Raw genomic sequence first — 14,589 nt, 5'->3', positions numbered from 1 at the left:
GCTCTTCAAGCCCAGCGTCGCCCTTTTCCAGGATCTTCAGTACGAAGCCGGCCACCCACTCTTTGGTGGGACGACGAGTGTACGAAGGTCTATCGCGATAAATCCGCCGCGTTCAAAAACTTTCGCAAACGCGGTACACTAGAAAATTACGAGCGGTTTACTAAACTCGAGCGAAAATTTAAAAGCCTCGTAAAGGCAAAAAAACGCGGATATTGGCGTAATTTTGTTAACGGGTTATCGCGCGAAACGTCAATGAGAACACTTTGGACCGTCGGGAAAAGAATGCGGAACGCTTCTACGGTCAATGAGGATCGCGAAAGCTCTCCTCGGTGGATCTTCGACTTCGCCAAGAAGGTTTGCCCGGATTCCGTTCCAACGCAACGACCTATTAGAGACGTTCATACCGACAGAAACGACATGGACGAACCGTTTACGATGGTTGAATTCTCACTTGCTCTCCTCTCATGCAACAACTCTGCCCCAGGCATGGATGGAATAAAATTTAGCATGCTTAAAAACCTCCCAGACGTCATTAAGAGGCGCATGTTGAATCTTTTCAATCGAATTTTGGAGGGCAACATTGTTCCGGATGACTGGAGACAAGTGAGAGTGATAGCCATCAAAAAACCCGGAAAACCCGCGTCGGATTATAACTCGTATCGACCTATCGCGATGTTATCATGCATTCGAAAGCTGTTGGAGAAAATGATTCTCTTTCGGCTTGACAAGTGGGTTGAATCGAACGGCCTTCTATCAGATACGCAATTTGGTTTCCGCAGAGGTAAAGGAACGAACGACTGTCTTGCGTTGCTTTCTTCAGAAATTCAACTGGCCTATGCTCAAAAGGAACAAATGGGTTCAGTCTTCTTGGATATTAAAGGGGCTTTCGATTCAGTATGTATAGATGTCCTTTCAGACAAACTCCACGAATGTGGTCTTTCCCCAATTTTGAATAACTACTTGCATAACTTGTTGTCTGAGAAACGTATGAGCTTTTCTCACGGAACCTCAACAACTTCACGAATTAGCTACATGGGTCTCCCCCAGGGCTCATGCTTGAGCCCCCTGCTTTATAATTTTTATGTAAGAGATATTGATAATTGTCTCGTGGAAAATTGCTCGCTAAGACAGCTTGCAGATGATGCCGTTGTTTCTGTAATAGGACCAGGGGCGGATGATCTGCAAAGACCGTTGCAAGATACTTTAGACAATTTGTCTACGTGGGCTGTAAAGCTGGGTATCGAATTCTCTCCGGAGAAAACTGAGTTAGTTGTCTTTTCTAGGAAGCGTGACCCAGTAGAGATCAAGCTTCAATTCATGGGTAAGGAACTAACTCAAGGCCTTTCGCACATGTATCTAGGGATCTGGTTCGACTCTAAATGCACCTGGGGAAAGCACATCAAGTATCTGCATCAGAAGTGCCAGCAACGAATCAACTTTATGCGTACACTCACAGGAACATGGTGGGGAGCTCACCCGGAAGATCTGACAAAGTTATATCGTACAACAATACTTTCGGTCCTCGAATACGGTAGCTTTTGTTTCCAATCCGCGGCGAAAACTCACATCTTGAAGCTGCAGCGTATTCAGTATCGCTGTATTCGAATCGCTTTAGGATGCATGAACTCGACTCATACTATGAGTTTAGAAGTATTAGCAGGAGTTCTTCCTTTATCAGACCGTTTTGCGGAATTGTCGCTCCGGTTCCTCATCCGCTGTGAGGTGTTAAACCCATTGGTAATTGAAAATTTTGAAAAGCTAATCGAACGAAATCCTCAAACAAAATTCATGACACTGTACTACTGGTACATGACTCTGGAGATTAACCCTTCCTCGAATTTACCCCACGGTTGTTGCTTCCCAGTCTTCTCCAATTCAACTGTAGCTTTTGATCTGACCATGAAGCGTGAAATCCATGGAATTCCAGAACCACTCCGTTCGGAGTATATACCATTAATTTTCGCAGACAAGTTCGGCCAAGTCAGCAGCGACAGAACGTTTTACACAGACGGGTCAAAAATAAATGATTCCACTGGTTTTGGTGTATTTAATGAATTTCATAGCGCCGCCCATAAACTTCAAAATCCTTGTTCCGTATATGTCGCTGAATTAGCGGCGATACACTACGCATTAGAGCGAATAGCCTCTCTTCCCTCTGATCAATACTTCATTTTCACGGATAGTCTCAGCTCCATAGAGGCTATTCGTTCAATGAGGCCGGTAAAGCACTCGTCGTATTTCTTACGAGAAATACGATCTATTTTGAGTGCTCTATCGAATCACAACATCACCTTGGTTTGGGTCCCTTCTCATTGCTCGATTCCGGGCAATGAGAAAGCGGACTCACTCGCCAAGGTGGGCGCTATGGAAGGTAATATTTACGAACGGCGTATTACCTTCAATGAATTTTTCACAATTGCTCGCCAGCAAGCCATGATCAGTTGGCAACAAAAATGGAATGAAGGGGATCTGGGCAGGTGGTTACATTCTATTCTCCCACAGGTATCGAATAGACCGTGGTTTAAGGGGTTGGACATGAGCCGAGATTTTATCAAGGTAATGTGTCGTCTGATGTCCAATCACTACTCCCTGGGCTCACACTTTTATCGAATAGGCCTCGCAGACAGCAATCGATGTGGTTGCGGCGCAGGTTACCAAGACATCAATCATGTCGTGTGGTATTGTCCCGAATACGAAATTGCCAGAACCAATTTATGTGCATCCCTCAGGGCCCAAGGAAAACCAGATAAGGAAGACATTAGAGATGTTTTGGGTAGGCTAGACTTCGATTACATGTTCCTCCTCTTCAAATTTTTGAAGGATATTGACGTTTTTGTTTGATCACCCATGTCTGTCGTTCCGTTTGTCCACCTTGCTTTCCTTGAAACCGTTTTGTTGTATCGTTACAGGTCGTTTAAGTCCGCCCCATGATTGACGAACAGCACCATACCGCCACTTTGCTGCTAACTGTGATCAATCAAACCTTTAAATCCCATCCTTACCCAAAAAATAATTGTATTCCCTAACCTCGACCAAACCGCGAGATTTTCGGTTCCCCAAAACTAACATAGATATTTAAGAAGCAAACAAGATTTTGTAAACCAAATCAAATGAATTCGGCTCCGTTATGCCTGACGGCGCTTGAGCCTATCAAATAAACGAATAAGTAAAAAAAAAAAAAAAATTAAAAAGTTGCTCAGGGGTTCAAGGACATCCGGAAAGCGAACAGATTATATCAGATCAGATATGATACACTTGAATATACATTTGATCACACCTGAATTAATTTATTTTTATTTTTTTCGTCAAGCATAGGTAGACTACATACAATTTAATATGATTCCATCCCTAATCAGTTCAACTTCCAAATGTCAAAGGATTTCTGAACAGCATTCTGGAAATTCTATCTTATCAAATTCATAGTGTTTTGGTACAGTCATCCCTCCAGAGGAAACAGTTTCCTGGATGCCCTTGACTTTCCGAACAATTTTGCCGAAGACTCAAACTTTCTATCTCATCTGGCTCGAAAGATAGAATTTGTTTCATATATTTAATTAAATATGCGTACTAGTGCAACCTAGTGGCAAAATTAGGAATCAAAAAATTTGATATTTGGATGTCCTTTACTTTATTTCTGTTCATTACTTACCGAAGACTCGAACTTTCTATCTCTTGTGGATCGCAAGCTAGAACTAGTTCAAAATGCTCAGTTTTACATGCTCACTAGCGCCACCTAGCGGCAAAATCTCGAACCAAACTATCTATCTTCCGGATGTCCTTGAACCCCTGAGCAACTTTACCGAAGACTCGAACTTTCTATCTCATGTGGATCAAAAGCTAGACCTAGTTTGAAATGCTCAATTTTGCATGCTCACTAGCGCCACCTAGCGGCGAAATCTACAACCTAACTGTTTGTCTTCCGGATGTACTTGGCCTTCTTAACAACTTCGCCGAAGACTCGAACTTTCTATCTCTTATGGATCACAAGCTAGAACTAGTTCAAAATGCTCAATTTTACATGCTCACTAGCGCCACCTAGCGGCAAAATCGCGAATTAAACTGTTCCCTTTCCGGATGTCGTTGAACCCCTGAGCAACTTTACCGAAGACCCGAACTTTTTATCTCTTATTGATCACAAGCTAGAACTCGTTTGAAATGCTCAATTTTACATCCTCACAAGCGCCACCTAGCGGAAAAATCGCGAACTAAACTGTTCCCTTTCCGGATGTCCTTGAACCTCTGAACAACTTTGCCGAAGACCCGAATTTTCTATTTCTTATGGATCACAAGCTAGAACTAGTTCAAAATGCTCAATTTTACATGCTCACTAGTGCCACCTAGCGGCAAAATCGCGAACTAAACAGTTCCCTTTCCGGATGTCGTTGAACCCCTGAGCAACTTTACCGAAGACTCGAACTTTTTATCTCTTATGGATCACAAGCTAGAACTCGTTTGAAATGCTCAATTTTACATCCTCACAAGCGCCACCTAGCGGAAAAATCGCGAACTAAACTGTTCCCTTTCCGGATGTCCTTGAACCTCTGAACAACTTTGCCGAAGACCCGAATTTTCTATCTCTTATGGATCACAAGCTAGAACTAGTTCAAAATGCTCAGTTTTACATGCTCACTAGCGCCACCTAGCGGCAAAATAGCGAACTAAACAGTTCCCTTTCCGGATGTCCTTGAACCCCTGAGCAACTTTATCGAAGACTCGAACTTTCTATCTCATGTGGATCAAAAGCTAGACCTAGTTTGAAATGCTCAATTTTGCATGCTCACTAGCGCCACCTAGCGGCGAAATCTACAACCTAACTGTTTGTCTTCCGGATGTACTTGGCCTTCTTAACAACTTCGCCGAAGACTCGAACTTTCTCGAACTAAACAGTTCCCTTCCCGGATGTCCTTGAACCCCTGAGCAACTTTACCGAAGACCCGATACTTTCTATCTCTTATGGATCACAAGCTAGAACTAGTTCAAAATGCTCAATTTTGCATGCTCACTAGCGCCACCTAGCGGCAGAATCGCGAACTAAACTGTTCGCTTTCCGGATGTCCTTGATCCCCTGAACAACTTTGCTGAAGATCGCTTCTTTGCAAGTCGTAAGGATCTCGAGATATAGCAATGTGAATTGACCTGTTTTGAGGTGATGCTAAACTTTTTGGGGGTGATTCATTATTCAGCTGAGTGTTGCAATACTTATTTCAGTGAGTCCGTATTTATGACGGGTAGTGTAACTTATCCTTCCCAGTGGGACTATTTATAGAAAAATCATTATAGATTTTTCGAAAAAATGTATGAAAATTTATCGGGCCGCGCAAAATACAGTGTAAGTTTATTAAAAGACGGGCTTCACCTACATTGAACTTGAGAATTATAGGATATATGTGATAAGCATTTTTCACTTTGAACGCGATTTTCTCGAAGGATACGTTTTTTAACATGGAACAGTTATGTGTCCAGCGTCTTCAAAAAGTTAGACTGCTATTAAAGATCGTGCTTCGATCAACTTAAGGTCAATGTTTGTTATCTCTTGTCTAACTGATATTGAGAGATTGAACATTGTGTGTTCATGGCGTTAACTGGCTTCGCCACTGTGAATCTTATGATGGATTTAGCGGTCCGAACAAAAAATGACTCAAAATTGACGCAAATCGAAAATTGATGTTACCCAATAATATCAAGGAGTTGTAGTATAATCAGCTGTATGAATTGTTCTTGACGAAAGTAATAACAGTATTGCTAATTTCAAATATAGGTAATACAAAATTTAAATCAGCACACCACACTGGACGTCATGCAAAAATTATGACACGCTTCAGGACAGAGTAAAACCGCGATAATCGCTGCAAAAGTTTCTAATGGTTCATATAGGGACATTTCTATAATTCATTTTGGCATGGGTTTTTTCTCGATAAAATTGTCTGGAACTCTGCAATAAGAAACACTGAATGACGCGTATTGTGGCCGAATATGATCTCAGCAGCTTATTTAAAGCCACCTGCCGATGTGAATTCACAGTGCTAATAATAGGATCTGGCTCCCTATAAACAGTAGGAAGCGTTTAGAAGCTCTAATTTTTGCGTGAAATAATTTCTGCATTACGGCCTACAAGCGTTACAAAACTTGCAACTAACAAACGATAAGCAAACCGAACAAACATTAGCCATTTGGGTGAAACGAAGCAGCAATATTGTTCACTAAAACACTTGGAAACTGAAATTACTTGAACTTGAACGGTTGTAGAGAACACCATGGCCGGAATTGTCGTGCGTATTGTTAACTCCAACACCACTTCCGTTTGCACTGCTGCTGCTACTATCCCGAGCAGGAGCTTTTCCAAACGATGAGGGCGAATAGCTGGACACACCACCAGCATGGACCGGACTGGCGGTCGCGAAAGGATTAGTGGAAACGTAGATATTTTGGGCGGCATAGTTTTGCTGCGGTTGGGATTGGTAGTAGTATTGCGAGGTCGTTGTTTGCTGCTGCTGTTGCTGTTGTTGATGTTGATAGTGATGTGCCTGCGGAATTTGAGAATGTGCGGAGGAATAAACTTGATTTTTACCGTCTCTTTGGCTGACTGGAGGCGAATGCGACTGTTGCTGGTAATAGTTCGCTTGCTGCTGGTGGTGACCAGATGCTTGCTGGGATGCAGATGAATATATCCCATGTGCTGGTTGATGTGATTGCTGGTGATGACTACTGCTGTAGGATGTCCGCTGATCTGCTGGACTACTCCTGTGGTAGGCGGATTCGTTCGAAGGTGCCGTCGTGTATGTGAAGGACTGCTGTTGCTGATAGTGCTGTGGAGATGCTGGTGTTTGTGGCTTATTGGGTGCGATTCTGGCATTCAATTGCGCCAGGAATCCTGTGCTTTGTTTTTGCGGACCTGAAATAAAAATATTCAGTTGAAAAATGCAGGGTAGAGTATGGACTTAAGGATATAAATTGTTCTGAATCTATTCAAAACGTCAGATACCTATCTACTATTGTTTTAAATTTGAAAAGCGCAACTGTTGTACGACTCCCTCCCAAAATGGACTTCGATGGATCATAACCCTCTAACACCCAAATTTTTATTTTCAATCCAAATATCATTTTTGATTATCTAAAATCTAAAATTACACGTTAAATGAACCCCATGCATTTGTAGGTTATATAGGAATACCATTTTTTAAACAATTTTGAAAAATACAAAAAAGTTCCGAAAGTCATAAAAAACTTTTCTTATATGCGTGTAATGAGTCAAGGTTCAAGCCAGAAATAAAATAATTTTGATTTCTGAGCTACGAAAAAATACACAAAAGTCCAAAGTCCCCGTCTAAAGGCGGTGTTGGGTATTACAGGGATAGCGCTGAGGCAGAACACTAATAATATGTTAGAAAGTGGAGATATCGAGTGGAGATATCGATACCTTGGACGAGATGATGTGTCGATTCACGCGTACAATGAAGCTCAGGCAGCTGGATAAAATAATATTGCAGCGGATCTCGTTGAGATGACCCTGGATAAATTGGCTAATTGTCTGCGCCGATTGATATGCAGGATTTGTGATACAGTACTGCTACCGAGAGTGGCCATTAAAGTGGTTGAAAAATCGATTTCGTTCCACACCGCTCATGCGATTCTAGATGCCCTCCCAAAATTTGAGTTCATTCGGACGAAAACTGAGACTGCACAAGCCCTTTAAAGTTTATATGGGAATTACTATTAGAAAAGAAAGCAATTCCTTCAATCGGTCATAGTGTTTGCCCATGGCTCTTGGGGATACGTTATACTACTACGAGGGTGGAAAATTACTGGACAATGCGTACCATTGGTACTTCGCTTACCTGCAGGTATAAAATAAACCCCATTTGTGGTCCTTAGCCTCTCCAATAACTCCTATCCCTACCTCCCCGTGGTGCCGCCTGGTGTACGAGTAACCGTAGGGAAGATCGGGTAACCAACCCTGGTGAGACCTTGGTCGTATGTTGACAAGGAAGGAGGGCTCCTCTCTTCTGAGGGTATAGCTTATCAGAGCGTCTCCATGTTAGGGGCGGCTCAAAACAGCGTCTGTTCTCCATGTTAGGAGCGGCTGATCATCGTCCTCTGGGACTCTAAACAATGCTGTGCATGATGATCCTCCGGCGAGTCAGGGGGTTGGTGCAGGCCTTACAAGCCAGCCGTAAAAATCATCAGTAAAGGAAGCATACAATAAAATTTCGTACCGGAACAATCGGCATAGACCCAGGCATCGAAAACGGACTAACGATTGGAAACTCGGACTGTAAGTCTCTCAATTTCTTGGGAAGTACCCGCATTCTTTCCAAATTCTTGAGGGTCCGCAAGTTCGACATCGTAGCGCTCCAGGAGATTTGCTGGAAAGGGTCGACGGTACATACGTATAGGGATGGATATAATCTACCAGAGCTGCGGCAACAGACATGAACTGGGCAAAGCTTTTATCGTGATAGGCAAAATGCAGAGGCGCGTGATTGGGTGGTGGCCAATCAACAACAGAACGTGCAAGTTGAGGACCAAAGGCCGTTTCTTCAATATCAACATAATCAACGTGCACAGCCCTCACCTAGCAAGTGACGATGACGATAAGCACGCTTTCTACGCGCAGTTGTAACGTGAATACGACGGCTGCCCAAGCCATGATGTCAAAATCGTTATCGGAGATCTCAACGCTCAGGTTGGCCATGAGGGGTGTGTAGTATCCGATTTCTGTCTTACACTCCACCACTAGGTACAAACCAGCACAACCGCTCGCCACAAAATCTTTCACTAAACTGAGGACTCGATCGCGAGATACGCATGCTCAGTCTTGTGCGCGCTTTTCCTAGCTTTCTAGCTGTCAATTCTCACACGCTTAAATGAAACATACACGATTAAGTAAAACAAACATACTCATAGCATGCACGCTCAAATCAAACATGCACGCTCATATTTTTATACAACAACTCTAGCTACCACAGATAGGGGAAAAGTTCAAGTGCAGTGAATCGAGCTACAATTTCAACGCTATATTTTCTTCAATTGTGTACATTTTGTCAGTTTCGCCTGATTCGCGAATCTTTCTAGATATCCTGAAAAGAGGATAGAAGAAACATGAAACTCGAGAGGGATTCGCGATAAGGGCCTATCTGACAAATCAATAACAATGAGAAAATAACCAATGAAATTCTCATTTGCAATTTTTAATCCCAATTGGAGAAAATATACTCAAACTTTAACCTTTCCACTTTAATACACATTTCATAAACCTAGTTTTATAATCCTCATCAATACGACACACATCTCCTACAATTTCCCTAGCTATTTCGTACTAAAAAAAATATTATAAGGTTTCGCCTTAAACGCACTCAACGATGCCAGTATCGCCCAATGTTATGAGCCTGTAATCGATTTTATTTTCAGTGTCGCCTATTACTTTTGCGCCGTGTTTACATTCTGGTTTCAATTAAGCCCGCAATGTACGCTTTATTTATTTTTTGTTTGCAGTGTCGCCGTTTACTCTCGCCGTGTTTTGATTTCGATTTCAGATGCGCCCATCACTTTGATAAACAAATACAGGCGTAATCAATAAAGTGTGTGGTTAAGCATGAGGTGAAGTTTCGTCTTCTACAAATTTGCGTTTTTTAAATAGTTAAATTATCGATAGGGGAAAAGTTCAAGTGCAGTGAATAGATAATCGAGCTACAATTTCAACGCTTTAATTTCTTAAATTGTGTACATTTTGTCAGTTTCGCCTGATTCGCGAATCTTTCTAGAACTTGAAACATACCTCCACTAAAGGAACAGTGTTCCTATTATTGGTGCAAGGCTTTTTGCAGGGAAATTTCAAATGAATCGTGATTTTTATACATTTGAGTGATAAAAGTGTCGTGACGCCTAATTAATTTATTCGGCATCTGCCGAACCAACTATCCGCGGGCGGATTGGGAAATCTTCAGCCCAAAAAACACCACGTCCAATCTTGTCAACATTTTCCAATAGACTGATTATTCCTCATCGCAGCGATGATTCGGCCCGATTCTAGATACCGATCGGCGCGCTCGCTTCTAAGTTCGTCAACATGGACTTGAGCATGTGACGCTGTTGACTCGCTCTTTTTCGCTCGCCCGAAGCTTCTCGCTCTTTATATTTATTATGTCGAAGCATCCACCTTCTCCCGAACTGAGTCATGTTCCCGAAACGCATCCGGGTGATCTCTCCAGAGAAACTGTACACATACTATTATAACCGTTTCGCGCGGTTAATTTCTTCTTTATTCGCGTCTACGAAGGTAATTACCACAGTTGACCCTATGCGTGAAGCTCCGATTATTTTACATGGCAAAGCATAGGAAGTCAATTTTCAAATGCTTCTAAAAAAATCAAAACACTTTTTAATTAAATTCTGTTAAGTGTACGGGGTTAGACTATTGATCAACTATAGAATCAGCAGCATATTGAGAAAAAAATATAAAACTCAAAATTATATGCCTATAATGTAGCCCATCAAAAGTATATCAACATATACTGAAAAGATTTTAAATAACTATTGTAGTTAATTTTATATGAGCATTTGAAATTTCGCTTCCTATACCTTGCCGGGTAAAATTTTCGACGCTTCACGCATCGAGCAAACTTTTCCCAGATGGCAGCACCGTACCTTCGTGCACTCGAATAGCATCTTTTTAGTTTTGCTTTATTTTATGGCATGTTTCGACTCAACGACAGACACGCTAAACATTTGTAAGCCATGCCAAGTAACTATTTTATCTTATTTTTATTATGGAATATATATCTACTACAGGGTGCATTATCGGACCCGTTTGAAACACGCAAAGGACTTCGACAAGGCGATGGTCTTTCCTGCCTCCTGTTCAATATTGCACTAGAAGGTGTTATGAAACGGTCGAGCTTCAACATGCGGGGCACGATCTTCAATAAATCCAGCCAGTTCATCTGTTTGCTAACTGAGTAACAAAATTTGTTGCAACTCTGTTGTAATCCCACGGTCGGGATCACTTTAAAAATGGAGAATAAAAATAGGTAAAAGAATTACCGGAAGAACCTCTGGAGAAAATCATTAAAGGAATTTCTGAATGTAATAATGAGAAATATCTGTGGAAAGCATTGACTATATCAGCGTTTGACTGCTGTTGGAATTCCATGAGAAAATTTAGGCGGAATTTGCTTAAGCATTCTTTGAGAAATTAATGGTAAAATATCTGGATGAATCCTTGGTAGATTTGCGAGAGGAATGTTCAGAGTAGTTATTGTATTCCTAAATAAATCCCTGGAGGAGTTATAGGGTAGGTGTACCAGTTATGGCCATAGTGGTTCCCTATTTCGCCATACGTGATAACTTGAATGTCCCCACATTTTAAAAGGTTTTGTGAGTTTTAGCAGTAGGATATAGGATATATCCTGATGTTAAAACATTCAAAAAGATTAAAAATGTGAAAGTCATCGAAATTTCACATATGGCCAAATAGGGAACTACTATGGCCATAACTGGTACACTTTCCCTAGCTTGTATCTCTAAAGCCATTCCTCGAGGAATCAATTTAGGGCTTCCTGAAGAATCTGTGAAGGAGTTGGATTGAAACAACTGGTTCTCTAGGATTAATACCTGGGATTGTTTAGAATCTTGAGGGTAGGATTATAAATTGATACATTATGATCATCGCTGAAAATTCTATTATTTCGCGTGTTATATGGAGATACGTAGGTATTTGGGAAAATCTTTATACGGTTCAACTGCATTCTAGTAGATGCTACATACCTGGACTTGCTGTTCGGAAGCTGGACATACTCGTAAGTTGTTTGGGTTGTGCGTAAATGCCTTGCTGATGTGACGATGACTTCGTGTTTCGTGAGGATGACTGTGGAAGATAAAAGAGTTTCCATTAAATTACCGAAATATTCATCATTAACCGTAACATGCATACCGTATTAGGATTATCGCTCATGGGAGGTAAATAATTTGGCGGTGATTGTGTTGTATAAGGCATAGAAGATGTGCTAGAGAGATCGTGTTTTGGCGTGCTGTTGTATGTATTAGGGCAGTACTGTTCGAGTGTTTCAACAGTGGTGTTGAGTAAGTAGCCAATTCAGGTGTAGGATAAAATGAAAAATAGATTAATAAACCAAGCAGAACACTTAGGGCCAATCTAGAAGGATAGCGATATTTCAACTGTTCTTACCGAAGCGGGAGGTTGTTGATTCGGAAGGGGTTGTTGAGCGCGTCTCAGAACACCAGGACTAGCCGGCTTGTGCCGGATTTCATTCAATGCTTTTACCGTACCCGCTACATTACCTGGAACTAAAAGCACGAGTTATGAGTTGTTTCAAGTAGAATTTAACATAACAAAAAATTTACTGAGTGAGTTTCCAGTTGTGCTATCAAGAAGATAGGCAGGAGGAGGTGGAAGACTTTCCGATGATGTATACGCAAGACTTTGCTGAGCCAAATTCGGCGAAGCCTGTGAAATTGTGAAATCGAACATTGTAAAGTCAAATACATTACTAAAGTATTGGAAATAGAAAACAGTAAATAATTGTTGATTTTCGTACAAAATGCTTTGTGCATTACCCACTCAATACCTAATAGTGTTACAACGTTTTTCCTATTCTTCAGGTCTTCAAATTTTCGACAACTTCTCGGTTTTTCGAATACTTATTGAATTTTACTACACATTTGTTTCTCTCGAACAATTTTTGTAGAAATGGAAATATACTTACCGTTCCGAGATTCGGACTGGGCGTTACACTGGAGCTTCGTCGCACGGGTGGTGGTGGCTTCACTGTATTTACGGAAGCCCGCCTGGCAACACGATTGGGCCCTGAGGGAATAACCATAACAGCATTAGTCCGTTGGCTTTGAGTGATTAAATTGAATTGAAAGAGTTTTTCAGGAATGAAAGTAAAGTGTTGATCTTTACCAACAGTAGTACATACAACAGTCCAATACGGTATTCTAATTCGAACACTCAAAACGTTTAAAATATCTAATTCATTCATGAATTCACCCTTGATGAAATGCGCTATATGTATATGTTTGATGGGTTATGTCTAGAAATGATTCAGATGGTTAGATTTTGTCACTCCAAAAGAAGCATATTTGCTATTGTGAGCATCATGTTTAACTAATTTCAAATAGTTTTGATTCTAATTATGAATTGATGATTTGTTAGGGGTTGTTATACTTGTGGGGTGACACATTACTTGAACGTCATTCAACACTATCATTAAACAGTGGCACTCATATTGTAACAATGCTATGTAGAGATTATGAATTGTAATGGAGTCGAGATGGCTACCGAACAAATAGGGAAATTATACTAAAAATGGTATATGGTTAATTATAGAAAAGAAAAGTAACAAAAACACAAACCAGATAACGATGCAGGTCGTGGCGTGATTGCTGGCTTAATTCTATTAATGCGCTCATCAGAAGGCATGGAGATCAACGAGCATTTCTCATTACCGTTGGTGAAGTGCTGCTGCTGTTGTTGTTGTTGGATTGGATGGTGTAGGCTTATCACATGGTTGCTGTTGTGGTTATTATTGTTATATATGCTGATAGCAATATTATGCTGCGGTGACGCCATCGTGGGAGTTGTTGCAGTTGATTGCGACACCGACAATGACGGCGTTGGAGATCGCGACACTGCAAACGACGAAAGTGCCGGTGATGCCGATCTCGAATTCAACTTGAATGAACTCAGTCGTTGTTGGCTGTCGACACTCACGGTCTCTTCTATTCGATTTGCATCCGGCTTGGCAATATCTTTACATCGCAAGACAACTACTTCGCTCATATTTTGACTGTAATAGTTTTCCGGATCAACCCTTCCAAATTCATTTTGCCGAATTACTACGATTTCAGAATCGTTCAAATGCATAAAGGACGGATTTTCGAAACCTGTGTTAGAATAATCCACAGCGTCACACCCATCTTGTTCTACGTTGAGCTTGCACATATCGTTATCGCTATTGAGTGATAGGTTTATCCCTTCGATATTCATTGAACTGGAGATTGATATTTTGTCGTTGCGATCACTTGCAGCTGAATCACTGTTGTTCGACGACAAGTTTCCATTGACGTTATTGTTGGAGTAGATCATACCGTTCTCCTGGGTGTGGGTGGCCGAGGGTGGCGGCTGGCAGTATTGTTCTCCTAATCGAAGTTCGTGCTCTTTTTGAAAAAGGTCTAGTTCGCCGATTAGATTATTTAGCTCCTCTATTGTCTCTTTGTCGATCCGATCTAACAGGCGTGACAGCAGCGGATAGCAAGTTATTTGGCAGCAGCGGTGGCGTTTGCACATCGATTCATTAGAATGTAATTTTGGCAGCAGTGCATAATGAGCGGGATCACAATTACAAAGGCGGGAATACATACAACACAACATAAAATGAAAAGAAAATAATGCAAACGAATGATATTTATAATACTACCAATAAAGTAAATTTTTAATTGAAATATGGTGTTGATAAAGCAAGCAAACTATGATCGACAATCGTGCAGTTCTTGATTTATGGAAATGCATTCGGTGCATGCAATGATGTTACTGAATATACCTAACTTAACGACTAAACCAATTTTAAA

General features: G+C 41.2%; 1 protein-coding gene across 9 annotated transcripts in view; it reads right to left on the bottom strand.

Moving 5' to 3' along the window:
* The window catches only part of LOC5575624 (putative uncharacterized protein DDB_G0277255), a 221,699-nt gene that overhangs the window by 41,203 nt on the left and 165,907 nt on the right, over nt 1–14,589 (bottom strand). For 5 of the 9 annotated variants that reach the window (XR_002500320.1, XM_021844010.1, XM_021844008.1 and 2 more), the window contains 7 exons: nt 13,375–14,247; nt 12,723–12,823; nt 12,361–12,463; nt 12,185–12,303; nt 11,930–12,049; nt 11,764–11,863; nt 6,227–6,892 (listed from right to left, as the gene is read on the bottom strand). Coding sequence is in view for 8 of the 9 variants with exons in the window: in XM_021844010.1 (XP_021699702.1) it covers nt 6,227–6,892; nt 11,764–11,863; nt 11,930–12,049; nt 12,185–12,303; nt 12,361–12,463; nt 12,723–12,823; nt 13,375–14,247 (2,082 nt within the window). In the remaining variant the exon portion in view is untranslated. The remainder of the gene's footprint in view (nt 1–6,226; nt 6,893–11,763; nt 11,864–11,929; nt 12,050–12,184; nt 12,304–12,360; nt 12,464–12,722; nt 12,824–13,374; nt 14,248–14,589) is intronic. The other 4 variants (XM_021844011.1, XM_021844013.1, XM_021844015.1 and 1 more) reach the window with 4 other exon arrangements.

This window comes from Aedes aegypti, chromosome 2, assembly GCF_002204515.2.
Source record: "Aedes aegypti strain LVP_AGWG chromosome 2, AaegL5.0 Primary Assembly, whole genome shotgun sequence".
Taxonomy (NCBI): Eukaryota; Metazoa; Arthropoda; class Insecta; order Diptera; family Culicidae; genus Aedes; species Aedes aegypti.
The sequence above is the reverse complement of the archived record's forward strand: the minus strand, read 5'-3'. Positions and strand labels throughout refer to the sequence as shown.